Source organism: Pocillopora damicornis, chromosome 6, assembly GCF_964200805.1.
Source record: "Pocillopora damicornis chromosome 6, jaPocDami1.2, whole genome shotgun sequence".
Lineage (NCBI taxonomy): Eukaryota > Metazoa > Cnidaria > Anthozoa > Scleractinia > Pocilloporidae > Pocillopora > Pocillopora damicornis.
Genome location: NC_142675.1, coordinates 23,616,088 through 23,636,733, shown reverse-complemented (window position 1 = coordinate 23,636,733; position 20,646 = coordinate 23,616,088). Strand labels below are relative to the sequence as shown.

Below are 20,646 nucleotides of genomic sequence, written 5' to 3'. Positions count from 1 at the left end.
TGCTTCCTCTCCTTTCGTTTTGTTAATTTCTTACGACTCACAATCTGCGCCTCGGTTTATCTAAAGTTCTGGGAGAAATTATAAGATGAAAAGTGCTGATTTTTGAGAGACTGTCATTATCATCATCAATCTTAATATTTCTACTTACGTTCTCTAGATTCTTCCAAGTCATATCCTTGTAACTTCCCAAAGCTTTAGGACACATTACTTTCTTCAAAACGAACATAGAAATTATTTTGTCCGTCCACAAAACCAAATTTCGTTAATTGAAAAGCTAACTTATTTTTCTTTTCGATCATTTTATTTTAGTTAGTTTCTTTATACTCGTATCCTTTTAACTTGCTTCCTCCCCTTTGGCTTTGTTAATTTCTTTCGACTCACAATCTGCGCCTCGGTTTATCTAAAATTCCGGGAGAATTTATAAGCGCAAAAAGTTTCGTCAAGTTACATGGCTTGCATGAGATGTCTGATTCTCAGCATAAAATTTCCGCCACATGCAATCATTAGGATGTGTAACCACGGCCAGCATCAAAAGAAAATAAATAACAATCGTTCACATATTGCTCACGGAGCAACACTGAGTGACTAGTCAGCTGGAAAGAGAGACATCTGCGGTGTTTGCCTCTGAGAGAATCAGAGATTCAGGTTTTGCAAGAAAACAGAAATTGATGTAAAAATAGATTCATTACGATTCTACGCAGGCAAATTTTTAACTTTTAATTGAATCCCCACACAGCCACTTGTAAGTTCGTTGAAGTAAAGTTTTTACACGCCTAACGGTCCTACATACATTCTTTCTCGTCTTTTTCCCGTGAATCTTTGCAAAGGTTTGCTAAACAGAAGCTTCGGAGTGAAATTTTGTTGAGGTTTCGATGTTTCCACTTTATTGCGATTTATCTGAAAAATTAATCAGCTTTTAAGCTGTTATTCATCATATTGCCATGCTCGTATTGCATAAATCGCCCTCGAAGAACGTTGGCTGCAACGGTTTGAACAGTTATGCAAATTGTTTCCGGGTTTCTACGTTACATTAGCCTTGAGAAATTCGATTGCGATAAAACCTGACCTTCCTTTGCTGGGACGACCCAACAAACTTAGCGCACACGATCATTGGAACTACATAGGACAGGGTCAATAAAGTCCACCGTGTTTGTAGGCTTGGAAAAACAAGGAATAAGGTAAACGATCATGATTTCGCATTGTACTGTTGTGATGCAGTTAGAAATCTAGAATTAAAAATCAATATTAACCTACTGAAAGTATGGCTAATTACTTTCAGCAGGTTTATTGATTTTTACCCATATTATTGAAATTTAATGAAACAATTAGTGACAAAAATATACGAAGTTAATCGTAACGCATGTCGCACAATGTCTTACGTCCCGATTAACATTACTTAGTCAACCTAAAAACAATTTTTCGTCTAGCTTGGAGTTCTGACATGATAAATTTCAGCCGTATATAATTATTGTACTTGTCTGGAGCCTATGAAATAAATGATAGTAAGGAGCACTTTAAGAACTTGTTGAAAAGTATGTAAAAACATATTATTTGAGGGAATGAAATACTTTCAGATGCTTTTCATGGGCTTTTCATACCTTCCTCTGGAAAAAATTCACATGCATGTGAAAATTTCACATTAAATAAGTGTAAAAACTATTTAAAGACTGTGCCTTAATTTCATAATTACAGTGTCTCAGTACATTCAAATATTCAATTAGACTAAGAGTTTAAACTGTGGTTTAGCACTTTTAAATTCATCTCAGTTTGGGTATAATCTGATGTTTTTTATTCAAGGCCTTGTTATTATGACATTACATATACATGTAGTTACTATCATATCATAGTTTGAAAGATCAAGAGTAGAAGGTTGACTTCTTATGAACTTTAAAGCAAAGGCAGGAAGCAATCCTAGGCCAATTGGGCAGCTGTAAGAGCTAATTTGCATGTTAATCTACATCTATTAATACATGTCAAGGATTCTCCTGGTAGTTATTTTTAGGACAGACTTCATCTTATATGCAAAAAAAAACAAAACAAACAACTGGCATCTTCACCTACCAATAAGTTAATGAATAATGGCAATAGGACTGAAAGGAGTCCAATTCGGTCTGTAATCATATGAGTGATTAACAAAATCAGATGAGAGTGAAGCAAGAGTCCAATTTGTCAGTCACGAGTATGATTACGAACAGAATTGGACAACATGAATTCTGTTAGCAGTTAATCAAAACCATGTCAAAATTTACAAAAGAAACTAGACATTGGTTACATGTTTTCCTAAAAAAAAAAAACATTAACTTGATGAAATAGGAGACAACAGTGTGCATACATGATGTGTCCTGTCCACTAATACTCAGGCATGAGGTGTTAACTGTCCCTTTAACTGTCCTAATATATACACTGTCCAATTACAAGCATAACCATACACTGTCCTATTAGTGCTCAAATAGGGCTGATGATAACTAATCACATTCAAGAATTCTTTTATAGTTTTGATTAGCTATTATTAAGGATGGAGTCCTAAATGGCCAATGGTTCTAACACTGGTGACAATCATGCTTTATATTAAGTTTAATGAATACATTCCATTGATATCTTAAAAGTTTCATCACTGTTTTCAATGAGAATTCATTGGTTGTCTCAGTTGCCCTTTTGTTTCTTGGAAAAGGAACTTTTGACAGTGAAATTGAAAGATATGATTAAAACCAGGTAATTGAAATATCCATGAATTCTGAACTTGAAACCTTTGTACCAATACGTTGAAAGACACAGTCTTGGAAGAAGTGATTGGTTTCATATTTTTGATTATCTCTATGACCTTGGACTGGCACAGCACTTTTTGCAACTTGTTTGCAGTCCTGACAAATGCAGATTTTTGAGAGACTGCACTGAAAATTTTACTTTATATGATCATCATCAATGTTAATATTTTTTACTTAATATGTTACTGTTGTTCTTATTGTTATCATTATTATCATCATCGCTATTAATACTATTGTTATTGCCATGGTTGTTATCATTAATTCATCGTAGTTATTATTATGCTTAGAACTGCTAATATTATTAGATTCTCTCCAGTCCTCTAATGTTCTCTAGATTCTTTCAAGTGATGTCCCAATAACTTCCCAAAGCTCTAGGTCACATTACTTTCTTCAAAACATGAGCAGTTTCAAGGATATGTGATTACTGTGTACTTGCAATTATGTTAGGCACAGCAAGGAAAAAAAACAAATAAATTACTGACGTTTCCCCCTCAGCCCTGATGATAATCTGGTTTGCTGGTTTGGCTTATAGTCAAGAGGTGCGCAATCTTTTGTAATATCACATTGATTGTGCCTCAGCTCTTTGTCTGCAAAGACTGTTGTGTCTCAGGCTATCCTCCAATCTCAATTCTCAGCAGGGTCAATGGTCAAACCACCTCTCAGAAAACTCTATCCTTTGCTTTCTGATCATCTCTCAGTGAACCTTAAGGGCCACCTTGCCAATGTGGTTCCTCTACTCTCTCTGCACAAGCTTCCTGCTTCTAGAGACAAGTAGCCTTATCCTCATCATCGTCATTAACATTAATAAAAATTATGTTACTGAAAATTATAACAATAATGATGGTAATAATTGGTACTATCAGTTGTATAATCTTAGATAATTTTGGTTATTTTTTGTTTTGTCTAGCCCTATGCGATGGCCTCTGAAACATCTGCATTTGCATCCAAAGAAGAAGCAAATTATTATCGGTTATACCGCCTTCTGGTCGAGGTGGGATCTGAGGTACTAAGAGAGACTTTTGAGAAGGTTCGTCCTTCAGGGGACCTTGACAAACTGTTAGCAAGTCCTCGAATAAATGCTAAGTTACGGTCCCTTTGGCAGAAAGAAGTCCTCAGCTCTTCACAGTGGGACAAATTGTACCCATCGGTTCGATCTACAGTTTCATCGAAAGAATTTGACACCGCCTTGCTAGGAATTCTTCTGATTAGCATTTGTAATCTTCAACCAACTGAGACTGGGTGGAATGAATTTCCCCCTAACACAGATACAACTATTCAAGCTGACATCATTCGCTTACGTTTCTACTACATTATGGTTCACAAGCTCTCTAAAGGGGCTGCAATTGATGACACAACATTTAACTTCTTCTGGAAAAATATCCAAGATATCTTAGTACGTTTAGGAGGAGAATTTTACAGGAAGCCTATCGATGATCTTAAAAGGGAACGTCTAGACGCCGATTGTGAGGAGCACTATAATATGCTCTTTAAACCAAAGGGTTGGAGGAAAGATCCTTCGCCAGTGGAGAGCCTAGTTTTAAGTGCAGTGGTATCTGGATTTGGTTTTCTAACTGGTCGTGTGCCATCAGGTAAAAATTTATCCATTGAATACATTTATTGTAAGTTTCCCTTTTCATTATACCCGATCACAGTTGATTAAAGACCCTTTCTTCATGAGGTACACTGCATATCTTATTCATGTAAATGAATTATTGCTTTTGACAATTTTAATGCGCTGACTTGGTTCTGCGTGATAAGATGCAGGTTTTATATAAGGGATAGACACGTGATGGGACGGAGTCGAAGGTGGCTAAAAATGAAGTTTATTTGTTGAAAATTTCATAGCACGAGACAGATGCGTGGAAAATTGGCTAAAACGGGTAAATCTGGTCGAAATGAACCGTTTTCAGCGTGAAAGGTTCTAGTGTAGGTTCGGCTTTTTTCAACTGGGAAATGGCACTAAATGGGGCAAAGTCCTATCAAAAGTGACTAGTCACAACATAACTAGTCTATATAACTATTGCAGAGGCAATTCAGCCGTTTTTTTTTCCTTCCTTTTTTTCTCAAGAAAATAACCAAGAGAAGATTTTTCTTGAAACAACCCAATAGCCGTCATGGAACATCTATTTTTCTTTCGTCAGTGCCTTTTGTTTTTTTTTATGCTCTGGAGATTAAACTATCAAATTTTGGGGGTTTTGTTGCTTAGATTTGCAGCCATGTCTAACGTTTGTGTGCGTGTATACGTTTACATTATTGCGAGTTTGTAATGATATTCTTTTGATTAAATGCGGAATTCTGTTGATTTAGGTCAAATAGTGCCGTTGATCATGGTTGATTTAGCAATGGCTATCGCGGCGTATACCTCCGACGAATGGCAAGGTAAACAAATCATATTTAGGTGATGATTATGTTGCTGTTGTTTCAGCAAGAACACTGGCCAAAAATTTCACCTTTTTGCTTTGATTCGTTTCATGCACAGAGTACTTCACTGTTCCTGAAGAAATCCTTGCACGTGGTCCCTTGACATTACATGCTTACAACAAGGCTCTCATGGAGGGAAAAACAAAAGTAAGAAGGTTGCCAATCATGTTAATTGGACAGGATCGAGCAGGAAAGACTAGTCTGAAAAGATCACTCAAGGGAGAGAAGTTTAATGCCAATGAAAAGAGTACGTCAGGAATAGAGGTGGATCCTTCTCATTGTGAAGTAACCACCGAGGTATGGAAGCTACAAAACCTCGATCAAAATTGTTGTTATACTCCCGCTACTTCATTTGAACATCAAGCAGCACGACTTGTTGTAAATGAATTGATTGATACAAACGAGATTTGTGGTGGTACAAATGGGCCACCAACCGACACTACACGGAATTCTCAGGCCAAATACGATCCCTCGATGACCTGCGACAGCCTTCAATCAACGCACGAGATTAGCCACTCAAATGACTCAGCCCAAGCGAAAAAGCAGACCTTGACTGAACCTGGTATTTCTGAAGAGTTAGTGGACTTAATTAGAAGTCAATTGTTCGAAGATGTTAAGTCAGACTATGAGGAAGAGATTTATTCAACTCTGTGGGATTTTGGTGGGCAGCTGGTTTACTATGTCACACACCCTCTCTTTTTGACAAAGCGAGCTATCTACATTTTAGCCTATGACCTCAGCTGGAATCCCAGTGATCCAGCTGGTCCATCTGAGAGACGAGGATTGTTTGGGAAAGTAGAAGACAGGTTTTGTTTGGAGACCAACTTTGACTACCTGGACTCATGGATGTCATCTGTGGCTTCCTTAGTCGATAATTTTAACGGTCATTATTCAAATATCAAGCTATCTGACAACCTGCCAGGAATGCTTCCCCCGGTTTTCCTAGTTTGTACTCATGCTGATCAAGCATATGGTGATCAGGATCCTGCCTAGCTGGCGGCCAGTATCTTTGGATCTCTTCAAGGCAAACTGTACAGTTCCCACTTGTTTAAAAGTGTCTTTGCTGTAGATAACACAAAGGCGGGCTCCAAGCACGAGTGTCCAGAGGTCAAACGTTTAAGACGAGAAATCCTTTCCGTTGCTGAGGAGCTACCGCATGCCAAGGAGGACATTCCATTAAAGTGGCTAAAGTTTGAAAAAGAACTACGCCTCAGGATCAATGAGGGCATTAAATGGATCACTTTTGAAGACGCAAAGCAAATTGCATTTGAAAAGTGCCATATTTCTGACGAACTAGAATTTACGACGTTGTTAAACTTTTTACACGACCAGCGTATTGTGATTCATTTTTGTGACACACCGAGTCTAAACAAGATGGTTGTTTTAGACATGCAGTGGCTTATCGATGTTTTCAAGAAGGTGATAACTGTTGAGCCGTATGGTGTGGAAGGAAGTCATTACAGAGACCTTTGGCTCAAAGTTGAGAAAACTGGTCGTCTAGATGAAGAACTGCTTGCGCACGTGTGGGGCGCTTTGTATCAGCAGAGGGAAGTCTTCCAAAGTCTTATTCAAATCATGGAGAAGTTCAGCCTAATGTGCGAATGGCCATCGTCAAATGACAGGAAGCAGTACCTTGTGCCGTCCATGCTTATGTCTTACCCGTCCGAAGACGTGGTTGGTCTTGTTGCAACTTCTCGACTTCCGTCCCTGTGTATCTCGTTCCACTCCCGTCAGGTTCCCACCAGCTTGTTTCCGCGAATGGTTCTACAGTTTTACCAATGGTGTTCTGAAGAATGGCCAAATTCATGCCAACCACAACTATACCGCAATTTTGCGAGGTTCCTGGTCCTACCAAAGGAAGGTTGCTCTATCATTCTCGTTTGCCACTCTTCCTTCATCGAAGTCGTTCCTCACTGGGCATCAGGAGTTTGTAGTACCTCCAACGGTTCAAAAGGGAACGTCGATTTGCCTGCCATTGTGTCTGATCAACCTCCTGATGTTCACGTCGCACGGGCCGTCAGAAGGCAATTGGGTTTGATGCAGGAATGTATGCGCAAGGAGTTCCCTTGGTTGAAAAACATGGAATGGCAACTAAAAGTGCTTTGTTCGGTATGTTGCCGGGGGAAGTCCGTTGATTTTTGTCGCGACCATGGAATGAAAAATTGTAGGCAAGAGCATTGCCTGCACTTCTGGTCAGAAGCCGATTTTGCTCACAATCAACAGTTCGTTGTTTGTGAGAGGTCTGCTTGTGCTGCCGATCCCAGATTGGACATCAGGAAGTTTGCACCGTGGTACACCTTTCTGGATGAGCAAGTTAACGTAAATATATATGCTTATTATTGATTTGATTTGATTATTTTCATATTTCATTTTAACATCACAACTAGCTATCTTATCATCAACTATTTCGGAACTAGTTTCACATTAAATGGAACGCGCTTTAACTCAATAACTTAATTCGTATTCCTTTTGTGCATCTATAGAAAGTACAAGTTCATCATGACGACTATTTTTCAAGAAAACTTTGTTCTGTGGAGGGTGAGTTGGCCTTCCTCCCTTTGCCTAGAGATTTTGATAAACTTTATCATTATTACCATGACTGCTATATATTGTCATTTTTGTAGCTATTTTTATTATTATCCTTATTTGAGTTGGGTCATTTCTTTTAATCAACAGCGTTTTGATATCTCATTATAAAGTAAGGTGTGCTTCATGTAAACTACCCTCCGTGTCACTAAGACACGTCACGCTAGCTTATTGTTAGTCACGTGAAGAACTCTTTACCTTCAGGCTTTTCTTCTGTTCACTCTATTTTCTCTTTTTTTTCGGTACAGAGAAGAAAGCGAAAGAACTTGTTCTCTCGTGTGGCGCTGTTGAGTCCCTTCAGTCGAGGATTGATGCTTTAAGTGTTGTCGTTCCAATTCTGGACAAGCTGCAGTTAAGCCAAGAGGCTTTGACAAATCCCGTACCTGAAACCACCAGAGTAGTCCGTTGCCTTGCCAGAATAGCTAAGAGAGAAAATCGCACCGACGTAGTGAAGCATTTGAGGCAAATAACTTCAGCGGGAACTGCAGGTATTTTGTTCATTACTACTTTGTTAACTATTATTCAAGACTTGGCGCCATTTTCTTTGTGTGTCGTAGACAAAAAAAAATTCAGCCTAATCATAACGAGGGTGCTTCGAATGACATATAAATCTGAAATTGTCGTAATGACCAGGATGTCAAGTAAGCGTACGAACTTAAAAACTAATTGCCTGCTTGAGTTTTGTAGCAATAACATCTCGGAAAATCTGGCCAATCTATTTCCCGAACAGGCTAATACTACTGAACATTTCTTCATTTGACTCAAATGACTATTTCCGCTCATCAAAGTCCTTTTTAGGGCTGCACTCACTCAGACAATCGACTAGAGTTAGATTTTGGCGATATAAACGTAAAGTGTGGCTTTTTTTTCTCTTTCGATTTTGTTTCCGTTTTTGTTTGTCTATAGAACAGAGTTGATAACGTAAATTGGTCACCGTAAAGGCCTATTTACACGGCACGACTTTGTCGCATGCGACAAGCTTACAACAGGCCTACGACATGACTTAAGAGTCGTAAGCGAGTTGTAGGTTTGATTTACACGAAACAATTCGTGTCGTAAGCCTGTCGTAAGCTTGTCGCATGCGACAAAGTCGTACCGTGTAACTAGGCCCTAAAGAGTTTCGAAGCTGATGTTTCGAGCGTTAACCCTTTGTCAGAACGAAAGACGAAAGGCTAATCATTCCTATGCGCTCTGACGAAGGGCTAACGCTCGAGACGTCAGTTTTGTAAATCTTTACGGTGACTGACTTACGAATTCAACTCATTTGTTAATACTAAATTATCCTGTTATACTCTCTTACCGACGCAGCGCCACAGTTTCTTTAGAAAATTACCGCCTCTATAGAACGGAGTTGTCCGTTACCTTCTTTTCACCCTTTTGTTTTTATGAAACTTTTTTCTTTTAGGTCCACTTTTGCCCGAAGAACTCGGTCTTCAAGAAATTCCTCAGTCACAGATTGTGGAACTTACGATGAGCTTGAGTGGTAAAAAACCGTTAATTTCTCTAAAAATTACATTCGTAATTTGATATGTTAGTCAATATTAAGCAAAAGTTACCAGTGATTACTTGGTCTTAGACCAAAAACTTTTTTAGCAACTTTTTTGTTATGGTAAGTCATATCTAGATAATGTCAAACGTCAAAATTTAAAATGTGATGTTTTTAGTCTACTCTCTCTGTTTTCTTTAATTTGTAGCTTTTTGTAAAACGTAAATAGAACGTTATTACCCAATGACTGTTGTCTCTTGATCTAGTACCCATCAAGCGGTTACCATGATGAGAGAGACTCTATGGGGGTGGGCCTTTCGTTCTTTCTTCTTTTAATAGTGTAAGCTTGTAACAATTCTTCCCAACACAAAGAATTGATTAATGTCCCATTCTCAGGTGGAGAAGAGTGGAAGCTGGTTGCAGAGAAAGTGGGTCTGAAAGCCACCGAGATCCGTTACCTTGACAAGAGAACCATTAATCCATGTCTCGAGGCTCTATTACACAGCCATCGGCAGCGTTTTATTGACGTGGGTAGGCTTTACGATACCTTGATCGAATGTGAACAGCCCATTATAGCTGACTTGTTATAAGAAACGAGCTACAGACCATTTCCTTTTTTGTAACAGTTCTAAAGTTAATTAGCAACAGACGTATTTGTGAGGGAGCATTGGATTCTAGGGCGGGTTGAACTACTGTTTGCAATTTAACTCCATTTTGGCGAAAAAAACCGCCGCTTCTTTTTACCTTTTTTTTGGCTTTGTTTGGCGATCTATTCCTCCCGTCTAACGTTTTCCCTCGCCTCTTATGTCTGCGCATCGGTCTCGAACAATTAAGTATTTTAAGACAAAACCATATTTATTAGTAAGACTGTAGTGACGATGCCACTGAATCATAAACTGCTATTCGGCTTTGAAAGTACGCTATCAGTTTTTCTTTTTCTGGGTACCAATCATTTTGAGATGCCTGATATTGCTTTTTAATGCTGGAGTTGTATAAGCCATTCCTGCTCAGATGCAAGAGCGTAAGTCCTAGGAGAGTTCTAGCGAGGTCTAATGTTGGCAACAGAAATGCCGTGAAAAAAAAAAGTGAGTGGTATGAGACTAAATCTAAGGGCTATGCCTTCAAGAATAGTTTGCGTTCCTGATTGAATGGCGGCATTCAGACGAACTTAGCAAGCGTCAATATCTCTTTGTTTAAAAAGGTTTATATCTTCAAAATTTTGAACGAAAAAAAAAACTACGTTTATTAACCGTAGGGATATATTTACTTAAGTAAGGTTTATTTCCATAGTTTCCATAAGAAAACGCCATAACGTGTAGGGTCAGTCGAGGTACCTATTTTCTCCCAAGAGTATAAATGGGACCAACGAACTGTTGGGGAATTCCGACGAAAATGGCGTAGTCGGGGGTATAGGGGTATGGGTATAGCAACGATTTTAATCCCTTAGTTTTTTTCCAAATGGTGTAAATTCCTGCAGTTTGTAGATAAGTTGAAAAAAGGGGCTTTATTGGCTCACGATCAACTTGCAACTTAAAAGGCTATAGCTTTTTGCTAGGAATTCATTTTGTAAACTTTATTAGACTGAATTTCTGAGAGGGGAAAATACTTCTTGACTGAAGAAAGAGACCTAACGGCTTGCTCTCTTCTTGTTTTCAAGATTCTTTTATTAAAGAAGTCTGAATTTCTTTTTCTGATTCTTTTGAAATTAAAGTAGCTCCAGCAGTTAACGGAAGCTTAATAGGGACCTTAAGCAGTCAGGACGGCAACGCCAAGGAAGACTTCGATTAAAAAATGAATTTCTGCCTTTAATTAGAGTTTTAAAAATTGCTGCATTTGTTTATCGCCTCAAACAGCTCCACACCTCAACTTCAGTATAATGTATAAAAGAAGCGTTGAGTTCCAAATGGAAATGAAAATAATTTGTCGTCGCGGTTTCGGTTCGCAGACGACGCAAATTGTGATGATTTCACGTTGTTGTTTTGCATAGGACGGCTAAGAAATGTAGAAAGTTTTGAAACGCACGTGCTGAGCTATTGTCCTGCTAATTAGATCTTTTGTTTTTCCATGTCCTCGTTGCCGTCGCCGTCGTGGTTTGCTTAAGGTCCCTAATGCTTCGGCAACGGCTACATATGCTGGTTTTTATTTATGTTATTAGCTTTTGTATAAAGTTTCACTTCCACATGAGAGGTGGATTGTTTACCTTTTCAATGCTGACCTCAAATAGCTTTCAGAAGGTAATAAAAGAATTCTCACGAGGGTGCGCAGACACTTAATAGAGCTTTCATCAAATAGCTTCGTTAGACGACGTCTTCAGCCCTCACGTATGACGTAGGTAGTCTGTTCTGCTATATATGCAAATGTTAACAAAGAAAAAAAATAGAGAGCTATTTTTCTAGAAATAATTACTTATTTCTGGTCACCAAGTGATCTCAAGGCAATTGCCGACTATCTGAAATTTTTTTATCATGTAGTGGTGTACAATCAAATTAGGAATAAATAGATACCCAAGATGTTATGCATTACCACGCTGGTTAAATGAGCTTTTATTTTTTAAAAAATAACCATTCAAGAATTGATTCATTTGCTTTAATCATCCTAACAGTTGTGGTAAAATACTTTTTATAATGCTACATTTACTCTCGTTAATAAATTTGTGTTTTGCATAGTAATGTGGCTATTTTCTTATTTTATCAATCAGTTTTTCTGCAAGCAGAGTGGTACATTTTGATTAACTATAATAAAAAGGATTCTTATAAACACAAAGTTAAATCGACGATTAAGGCTCAAGCACATAATAACAACGAGGAAGAGATCGGTGAACCATCTTTAAGAGACCATAATACTTTTTTCCATGGTTTACTTGACTACCATTTCAGCCCGAAACCAACCGTACCGGAGCGTCCTTGTCCAAGGCTGGTTTCATAGAGTTACACTCTGGAATCGGAGTATGTGTAGAATTAAGAGGGCTTTATAAGCGCATCCTTCATGCTAAAGGAGACAGCAACAACGGCTTCGGCAATTGGGAAACAAGAACCTGAACAGACTTGATAAGAAGTAAAATACATTAATAGCTGAGCTAGCCAGAGCATAGTCGTTTTCGTGTGTGTACATTTGTTGCGTGTGCAAGCGTAACACCACGGGCCTGAGCTGGGAGCGAATACGATTGAATGATGCAGCCTCCATAATTTTCCTTGAGCCTGTTCCTTTTGAATTTGATGATTTCCTCCGCACTGTCAAGGATTGCCAAACTTCCCATATCTTCCATGGCCATCTTTTCTGAAGGCGCACTGAAATCAAACAGCCTTTAGATCGTGATAACAAGCAATTTCTAGTGTGACAGCACCAGGCATTTTTTCGTTGTGTTTCCGTCCTCTGCCCATCAGCTGATGTGTTAGTACCACTGTTCTGTTGTTAATATCGATCCTCATTTTTGCTTGACCGAGGAAGGAGTCGCAGAACACATTGCTGTCCCAAATCTGGAAAGCAACACAATAGTAAAAAGACTGAAAATAGAAATTAATGATAATAATATAAAGTTAATAGTTACGATACTAAGAACAATGGTAATGATGATAATGGTGATTGTAAAGTGAAACAAAATTAAGAAATACTCGCACCATCTGGGCAGGCAACAAGCATAAAGACATTATTAACATCAGCAATAACAACTCCAAAGACAACTGTGTAGCAACGCCCACTGAGGCTTGGACCAGGTAAGACTTTTTGCAGTTAACTCGGTTCATCCCAAGCTAATACCACCCTGATTCTCCCCACACTCTCCCCGCTATTTATCAAAGAATTGTTGGTAAGTTGAGACCAACCTGTACTACCAAGTGCGTTTTCTTGGGTCTCCTGACGTAAAACAAAGCACCAGCTGAATTCCATACCGGGTTTCGTGTGTCCTTCACTGTGGGAATTCGGACAGTGTTTCCCTCGCACTTGATCAGGGCGTAAGGATCAACGCCTGATAGAACATTTGAACAAAGAAAGAAGGAAAGAAATAGAAATAATCAAATGCTACATAATTTTTCTCTTTAAATTTTCATTGCACAATGATAATTATTTCGATCATTCAAAGCAGCTTCCTAAACTTCTGAAAAATCTAGTTCATACTATTAAAGTTAGTTATTTTCAGGTCATGTCTATGCTATCCATTCTTAACTATTTTCGTTCTTTTTTAGAGTATTTTCGCAACTATGTACGAATTTCGTATACATACAAACTGGCCACTGATATCGAAGGCTATTTCATTTATACAGGGTGGAGATTTCAACTTTATATCTGAACAGAATTGAATCGGTGAGCAGTTTAATAGGTTACAGGAATGTGGATTTGCATTCTTCCATTGCTCTTGCTGACTGAAGCTATGCCTCTGCAGCCAATTCATCTGAGGTTTAAAAGTTGCTGCTAGTGTTTTTAAAGATGGCTGGACCGTTACTTTTAACAAATGTGATTTATTTGCCATCTATATGCCCTATATCTGATTAAGGTAACATCCTTACTTAGTAACGTTCTCTTCTGGAGGTCAACCGCTGACTTTACAAAAACAGACAGGATGCAAACAGGGGTGCGAAATCTTGGGATGCAGCAGCAAATGTTACTTCTCTTGGGATGATCCTTTACTAATGCTCTACGAAAAATCAACAGGACAAGTTAACCCTTTAACTCCCATGAGTGACCAAGACAGAATTTCTCCTAACAATATCAATACAACATCAAGTACACAAGTGAAGAGAAAAAAGGAAAATATGAATTATGGATTATTAGTTGATCCAGTATCAAACTCTCCGACCTAACATCATAATAAGTGTATGGCAAACAGTAAGGAGAATTACTAGTGAGATCTTAGGGATGAAAGGGTTAGGAACACGGCATGTCGTGTGATACCCCATACCAAGAGTTTTTAATCTTTTGCCCACAACCAACACGCCAGTGGTTTCCTAATAAAACTGTAGACTTAGATTCCATGTCAGTTAAAACGATTCTGACCCAGGAAATGACTGCAATGGAGCGCAGCAATGCATCGACGTACAGAGAGCTAAATGGCTGAAACCAAAACGACACAACAAACAAACTAATGAAAAGATAAGCGTTTCGTACGTCTGGAAAACCATATTTCCATTCACTGATAAGCAAGCTTTTTGTTTCTTTTCTCTCGTTTTATTTGGTTCCAATTTCTTTTTTATTCGAATCGTTGTTTCACTGTTTCTTTTTCCTTGATATATACAAAGGTGCCACAACTAAAACTGTGTTTTTCTAATAACTCCCAATATACACCTCGGGCTTTCTAAAGTAACTGGAGATAGTATTTGCACACAAAAGCTTCCTCGAGTTACATACCTCGCATTAGAAGATTTCTCGGTGAAGATTCTCAGCATAAAATTCCCAGCCACATGTGGGTCATATGTTGATGGTATAACAACATATCTCCCCGTCTTCAGCTGAAACCTGTTAACCACTTCCCTCATATTTATGAATATAGAGTCAGCGGCTTTCTCCATCATTACATGTAAACGGTAGTCACGATTCTCTTCCACCTTAACATAATTAGATAAATCAGTGATGAATATCAGCATATTTTGTCACGACTATGGGTTTGAAAAGAAAATAATTTTCCAAAATTTGCTGCTGAGGAGAAGGTCCTTTTCTATGTCATTTTATGCTATAATCATAAAGTCGTCTAACCACTTCTAATTTACTAAAGGGGTAAGTTTTTAAGGAAACTGTACTAATTTACAAGTTGGCTGATATTTAGAAACGCCTCAAAATCTATCATAGATAAAAAATTCTTTTTTTTTATGGTACGACGTATTTCCTTTTCTGAAATCTTCATTTCAGTTTTTAAATTTTTTCCTGTTCTTCTCCTTCTTTTTTATTTATTCAGCATCCTGAGCAGACATTCTGCAAGCAAGCTTTCCTGAACGCAAATATTATCGCTGTCAAGAAGACCTTCTTTTCCCCTGGTTCTGATTAACAGCTATCGACTGGTAGATAACTGAAAACGTTTCTACTCTTATAAACTTAATACCTTCATAACGTAATATCCAATACTTAGATTCTGTCCGCCTTCATCTCTATCAATCCTCGTATCTTCCTGCATCAGTGCTATCATTACCTCTCCTGCGTCATCATCTTTTATGCTGAAAGCGTACTAAGGACGCAAACATGGAAATTTGTGGTGATGATATTTGGGGAAGCTTCCATATGCAAGGAAACGTTCAGGGAGGTGCTTGTCAGTTTTGAAGTTGTAGGTAGACAGAAGCAACTTAACCCTTTACACCCAAACATCAATATGCATATTCTCCACACAGCTCTCTATACATTTCCTATGGTGCTGACATGGAGAATGTGTTTAACAAACAAGACCTTCTTTAGTTGGTGATCTATTGATTTATTCTCGTGACTTTAATGTTTGATTCTGGGCTGGTATTGAAAGGAGAAATGAGATGCTTGTCATTCCGAGGGTTAAAGGATTAAGGTTGAAGTGGGAAGTGATTTACTAGCTGATGTCCAGTGAGGCATGGCCCATTGCATGAGACCGATCAAATTATTTTCAATACCTGTGGATTCTTGAAAAATGTGGCTTGGTTGGTAACGCATCCTCCCGCAGATGAACCGGGCTTCCATTCGTTTTTGTGTTTAAAAATGTGCCATCGCTTAGATAAAGAGAATATTGATGTATTCATCAAGTGACACATGGTGGCTTTGGAAAAGTAACGGCAGAAATCTTCAAACGACATCCTGTGAAAAATGGAAAAATATGGCAGAAATTGAAACAACCGGTTTCGACAGGAAGTTCTAAAGAAATGCGTACAGGAATGTTTGGAAATAAACCCCCAAAAACAACATCAACAATTTTGGTAATGATAATAAAAATAACAAAATGATAGTACATATGACGAGTGAATAATGACATGGCATGTTAGAGCATGGGGTGTAAAGATAGGAGTTCCTAGAATCATTTGTTCTCTACAATGGGAAATTAAAGGCCTTATAAATCACACGTTATTGATAAAAGATTTGAAGATCTACGGTAAGAGTTTGGAACAAGTATAGAAACCTTGGTAAACACTGTCTAGGAAAACACCTGTTATTATTTGTTATTGATATGTTAAAAAATTTCGCATGCTTCATCATTATGGTATTTTCAAACCGACCAGAACTCGCCATCATCTTCAAAATCAATTCCTAGCTTTTTCCTTGCTTCTGCCTCAAGCTTGTTCCACTCCTCTGAACTATGTAAACACAAAACACAAAAGGGCGTCTCATAACAAGAGCTAGACCATACAACTAAGTTTTTTCAAGCCAAAGATTGACTGCATGCTTGTTACCCATCGCTCCACGCGCCATTCCATTCTTTTTGTCCCCAGGGATTTCTAAGTCGGATCAGGTAGAGATGCTCTCGATTAAACAAGTTGAATAAGCCTTCACCAATGGTGATCTTGATGGTGAAAAAAAAAATTAGGAAAAAAAGGAAAGAAAAGGATTAAAAATCAAAAACAAAATCAAAATTTCACCGTAAAAAAACTAAAACAAGCAACAAACAAACATAACATTTTGATATAAGAAGGCGCTATTTATAGAATTCGTTTGTTAAATCTAGCTCATCGGACGAGTAAAATTACCTTGCCTGAGGCGCCAAAATTTACTTACCTTTTTTATCGCAGTAACTCCGTATGCATGTCCCTTTACCAAACCAGTCTCTGTACGTTCTTCCATTTCTTCATGGCTCTTGGCCTTAAAAAAGTAAAACAATTCGATTTGAAATAGATGCACAGATAATAATAAACACATAAACAAGAGAGACACGATAAGAGCATTGAAGGAGTGTTTACCGAGATTGAAGCACCAACAAGAGAGCTGTTATCCATGGCCTTCTGCATGCTTTTGAAAAATTCCAGTCTTCTCTCTTCATCGTCATCGTAGTTCGCGTCTTTAAGGTTAATTGACTCACATACCCCGCCTGTGAAATCGACCAGAGCGTCGGCGATATTGCCTGCTTCCAGAGCCTCATAACTTCCGCTCAGTCTGAAATTTATTTAAATATATCTCGTGTGCAAGCTACTGACGGTTTTTACTGAGCTCTTGTGGTTTTCATTATTTTACTAAAGATTATTCAACTTGGCGTTTAGATAAAAATGCTTTGAGGTGCTTATCAAAACATCTCTAATCGTTGTCGTAGCAAAACCGTGTTTTAAAACAATCACAGTTTTGAAGTTAAAAATGTAGTCGTTACCAATAATACTCTCACTTACTTGGCGTAAGCCTTCTCAAGTAACGCTCCCCAGAACTCATTCTTCAACGAGGAGTGGATGAAGACCAATTGGCCATAAACTGTAGGAAGAAGATCATCAATTACCACTTCAGTCCATTCACCCTGACGCCAAAACCGGAACCGGAAGATTCCCTGGTACTTTCCAACGTCTTTTACATCCCACTCTTGGTTCTTCATGTCAGGAATAACCTAGCGTAGTTATAAAGGAATACCAGGTTCACATCAAAGTGCCTTTTTTCTCTCTTTCTTTTTTGCTATCGAATAATAGTTATTTTAAAGTGGCAGACCATGTAGAAGTCGTGTTCCTCAAGCATTTACTTTTCTCTAAGCATAGGCTCGGCCGGACTAGAACATTTTTTCTTTGACGGTAGCTGTTTGTCTTGTCTGAAAGAACTAACGGTCTTCTGAGTTAATCCCTTGTTTCTCCCGGTGACACGAAGTATTATTGGATGCTAATCCATCACTCTCCTCCCCGCGTCAATTTTTTGTCGCAAAGATTTGCCGAGATACTTTTATAGTCTTTTGTGAGGTAAAGCATTGTAACAATTTTAAGTGTTTTTCTAAGAACACAGCACAAATCCCCAGTCAGAGCTCTAACCCGGATTTTCGTTCCGTAGCCTTGCGCTCTGAACATTATGTATGAAATCCAGTTTCGCTTTCCCACCAATACCAACTGAACAATATCTTTAGCAAATTATTTGTCTTTTCTCCCCTCCAAGCCACCTTACTTATTTGATCCAGCCTTAGACGGATTTCATTATATGATTATTATTGCCTTTTTAAACCGTCCTCAGGAGGTTCTATCCGTGAGATAGACTTGAGTATAAGGCCAGTCACATTTAGCATTGTGTTAAGCTCTTTTCAGTCAATTGTATACCTTTTCCAAGAGTGAAGGTTCCAGAGCCAGAGTTGAACATGATGCCACAAACCAACAGTTTCCAAGTTTTCCTTGTGTGATGTCATGTCTGCTTGATCCGTCAACAAACAGGCTTGGAGGATCTGGCTCGCAAATGTCCTAAAAATGACAAATATATTTGATAAATTGAATATTCTAGCCAAGAATGTTGATATGACACCGTCTTTAACGTTAGGTGTAAACAACATATTGGTTTTCCTTATAACCGCGTGCAGGATGCCGCCTAATCAATTAAGATTCCTTAAAGTTATGCAAATTAATCTGTAACAGCAAGAGTGGGCTCCCGGTAACAGAGAAAAATTGTCAAACCCTCTACTCTCCATACATAGGAGCGTGGTAAACTTTCTTTTTTTTGTGGTATGACGTCTCCTTTTTGTTCAGCTTCTACTGATCTAAGTGGAGATGAAGGCTTGAAGTCTTGAAAACGTTTTATTATCGTACTATTATCGTAATCATAAAATGATTATCATTTGTTCTTTAAGAAAGAGTCGTGGTGGGAGTCAAAGCAGCCAAGGATCCATTCCTTTTTCAGCCACACCCTTGAGTGCGAAAAAATTAGGAAATCAGTTTTTTAATGTTTGACTCAGACATGAAGCAGTGATAGAAAACCCATGAATTGACCGATCTTGAATGTTATCTTCTTAAATCATTATTTTGCCTCTTGATTTAGAAATTCTTCATTCCAAGAATCAATTGAAAAATGGCTCGACTTGTCAACTGGCACCTTATTATAGAAACTGACAACTGACCTTGAAAAGTAAATATTTGAATTATCAAACGGGTGACTGAAATAACATTGATCAACACCTGATCGTTAAGTGTTTTGTGTTTACGTCTCTATTAAAGAAGATAAAGTTTAAATAGTTCAAGTACCCATCGATTTTTTGTTGTTGAGTACTTTGTATACTTATTCAATGTAGAACATTCACCCCCTTCTACCTCCCTGTGAAGTCTGTTATAAAGTTATTATCTCGACGGAGACTTGGTAAATAGTTTGGAATAGAAACTAAAGAGACTTGTGAAATTAGACACTTACCCTACTCTAAAGTATGAAATAACATTAAATTTTCGTAGAACCTGAGGAATTGGAAAATGGTAGTCTAATTTCCAGACCACCTGAAGCGTTCATCATATTTCTCAATCACTCTAGAGTGAGTTGTGTTATGTTCAATATTCATGTGATTGTCTGAATCAACGAAGCGCTCGCCACTATTGGGTTTACAATAAGTTTCAAAACAAAACGTACTTTCCATATCGCCCCAACAAAATTATACAAACTTAAAGCTTGAAATCTGACAAGAAGTTCTTACGAATGTTGGGTTGTAAATCACTCTTCAAGCATTGCTCGTTAGAGCGAGCTATCTTAACATTAAGGCCTTTTGTTTTTAAAAGAACTATGCTAATTTAAAAAGTTTAACTTAGACAATAAACCCCCATTAAGTTGCGTTGGCAACATCGCTAGATTGTTCCCTTCTCTGACTGTTTCGTTCTATCCGTCAAAATCTATTCGGATTAGAAGTTTTTTTTCAAATTTGATTAAGAAGGAGGGCTTTCTTTACTTTTCTAAGCGAAATAATCTGAGTAAGAACGGTAAATTCGTGTAACAAGGTGACATCCGTGATAAGCATAATCAACAACTGAAACAGCCTTGGTCCTACATGTCTACAAGGAAATTCAAGGATTATTCAATACTTTAATACTTTTCTTGAAGCATAGAATGAAGCTGAAAATAGACCAAGGACTAAAAGGGCTTTAACCATACCTTAGGTCTTCGCCAAACGATTTGTTCTGGCGGCGCACGGCTGAAAAATATCGATTTATCGTTCGCTGGAAATTCGGAATCTTCGAACAGGCGCTCATCCTTTTCGCATTGAGACTTGAGTTTGCTGTAACGCTGGTTCTTGAAATAATTCAGCTTTACCATAGCTCAAACAGATACGATTTCACGCTTAACTGGATTCATAGAGGCGTAAAGTGTGTCAAAATTTTGATTTTGTTAGTAGGTAACATCATCGGGGTTTTTATGGATGATGGCGCACAGAAGGGCCTGGGTCGAGTCTATTTAAAAAATCCATCTTTCTTTGTCTTCGAAAATGAACTCATAAGAAGAGTTAGTATGAAATATTACGTCAGTCATCAGTTTAAGAGAGATCTCTTTAAGGCTCATATCCCCACCCTCGTAATTTTACTGGTAACA

The 20,646-nt window shown here is 38.1% G+C and overlaps 1 protein-coding gene and 1 non-coding gene across 2 annotated transcripts; one reads left to right on the top strand and one right to left on the bottom strand.

Moving 5' to 3' along the window:
- Positions 1-831: 831 nt before the first annotated feature.
- LOC113681939 (uncharacterized) lies at positions 832-11,349 on the top strand. Its single transcript, XR_016188001.1, has 8 exons — positions 832-1,178; positions 3,673-4,354; positions 5,073-5,144; positions 5,245-7,505; positions 7,670-7,724; positions 8,021-8,260; positions 9,178-9,255; positions 9,655-11,349. It is a non-coding gene; the product is annotated as an uncharacterized LOC113681939 (transcript).
- A 34-nt stretch (positions 11,350-11,383) lies between these two features.
- Positions 11,384-20,500, bottom strand: LOC113682038 (calpain-5). Its single transcript, XM_027199189.2, has 13 exons — positions 20,212-20,500; positions 18,411-18,548; positions 17,514-17,722; positions 17,094-17,286; positions 16,912-16,995; positions 16,590-16,699; positions 16,416-16,493; positions 15,819-15,999; positions 15,287-15,409; positions 14,599-14,795; positions 13,761-13,888; positions 13,080-13,222; positions 11,384-12,734 (listed from the first exon to the last, which is right to left on the bottom strand). Exons 1-13 carry the CDS (start codon positions 20,371-20,373, stop codon positions 12,552-12,554), a joined length of 1,929 nt encoding a protein of 642 aa, XP_027054990.2. The 5' UTR covers positions 20,374-20,500; the 3' UTR covers positions 11,384-12,551.
- Positions 20,501-20,646: the final 146 nt, after the last annotated feature.

Excerpts from the sequence above, each read along its gene's own strand:
- LOC113682038 (XM_027199189.2), bottom strand. The coding sequence starts at position 20,373 with ATGGTAAAGCTGAATTATTTCAAGAACCAGCGTTACAGCAAACTCAAG. Across the intron at positions 14,796-15,286 it reads TTGGATATTACGTTATGAAG|GTGGAAGAGAATCGTGACTA; the intron begins GTATTAAGTTTA and ends AATTATGTTAAG. Across the intron at positions 13,889-14,598 it reads GAGAAATCTTCTAATGCGAG|AGCATTAGTAAAGGATCATC; the intron begins GTATGTAACTCG and ends GATTTTTCGTAG.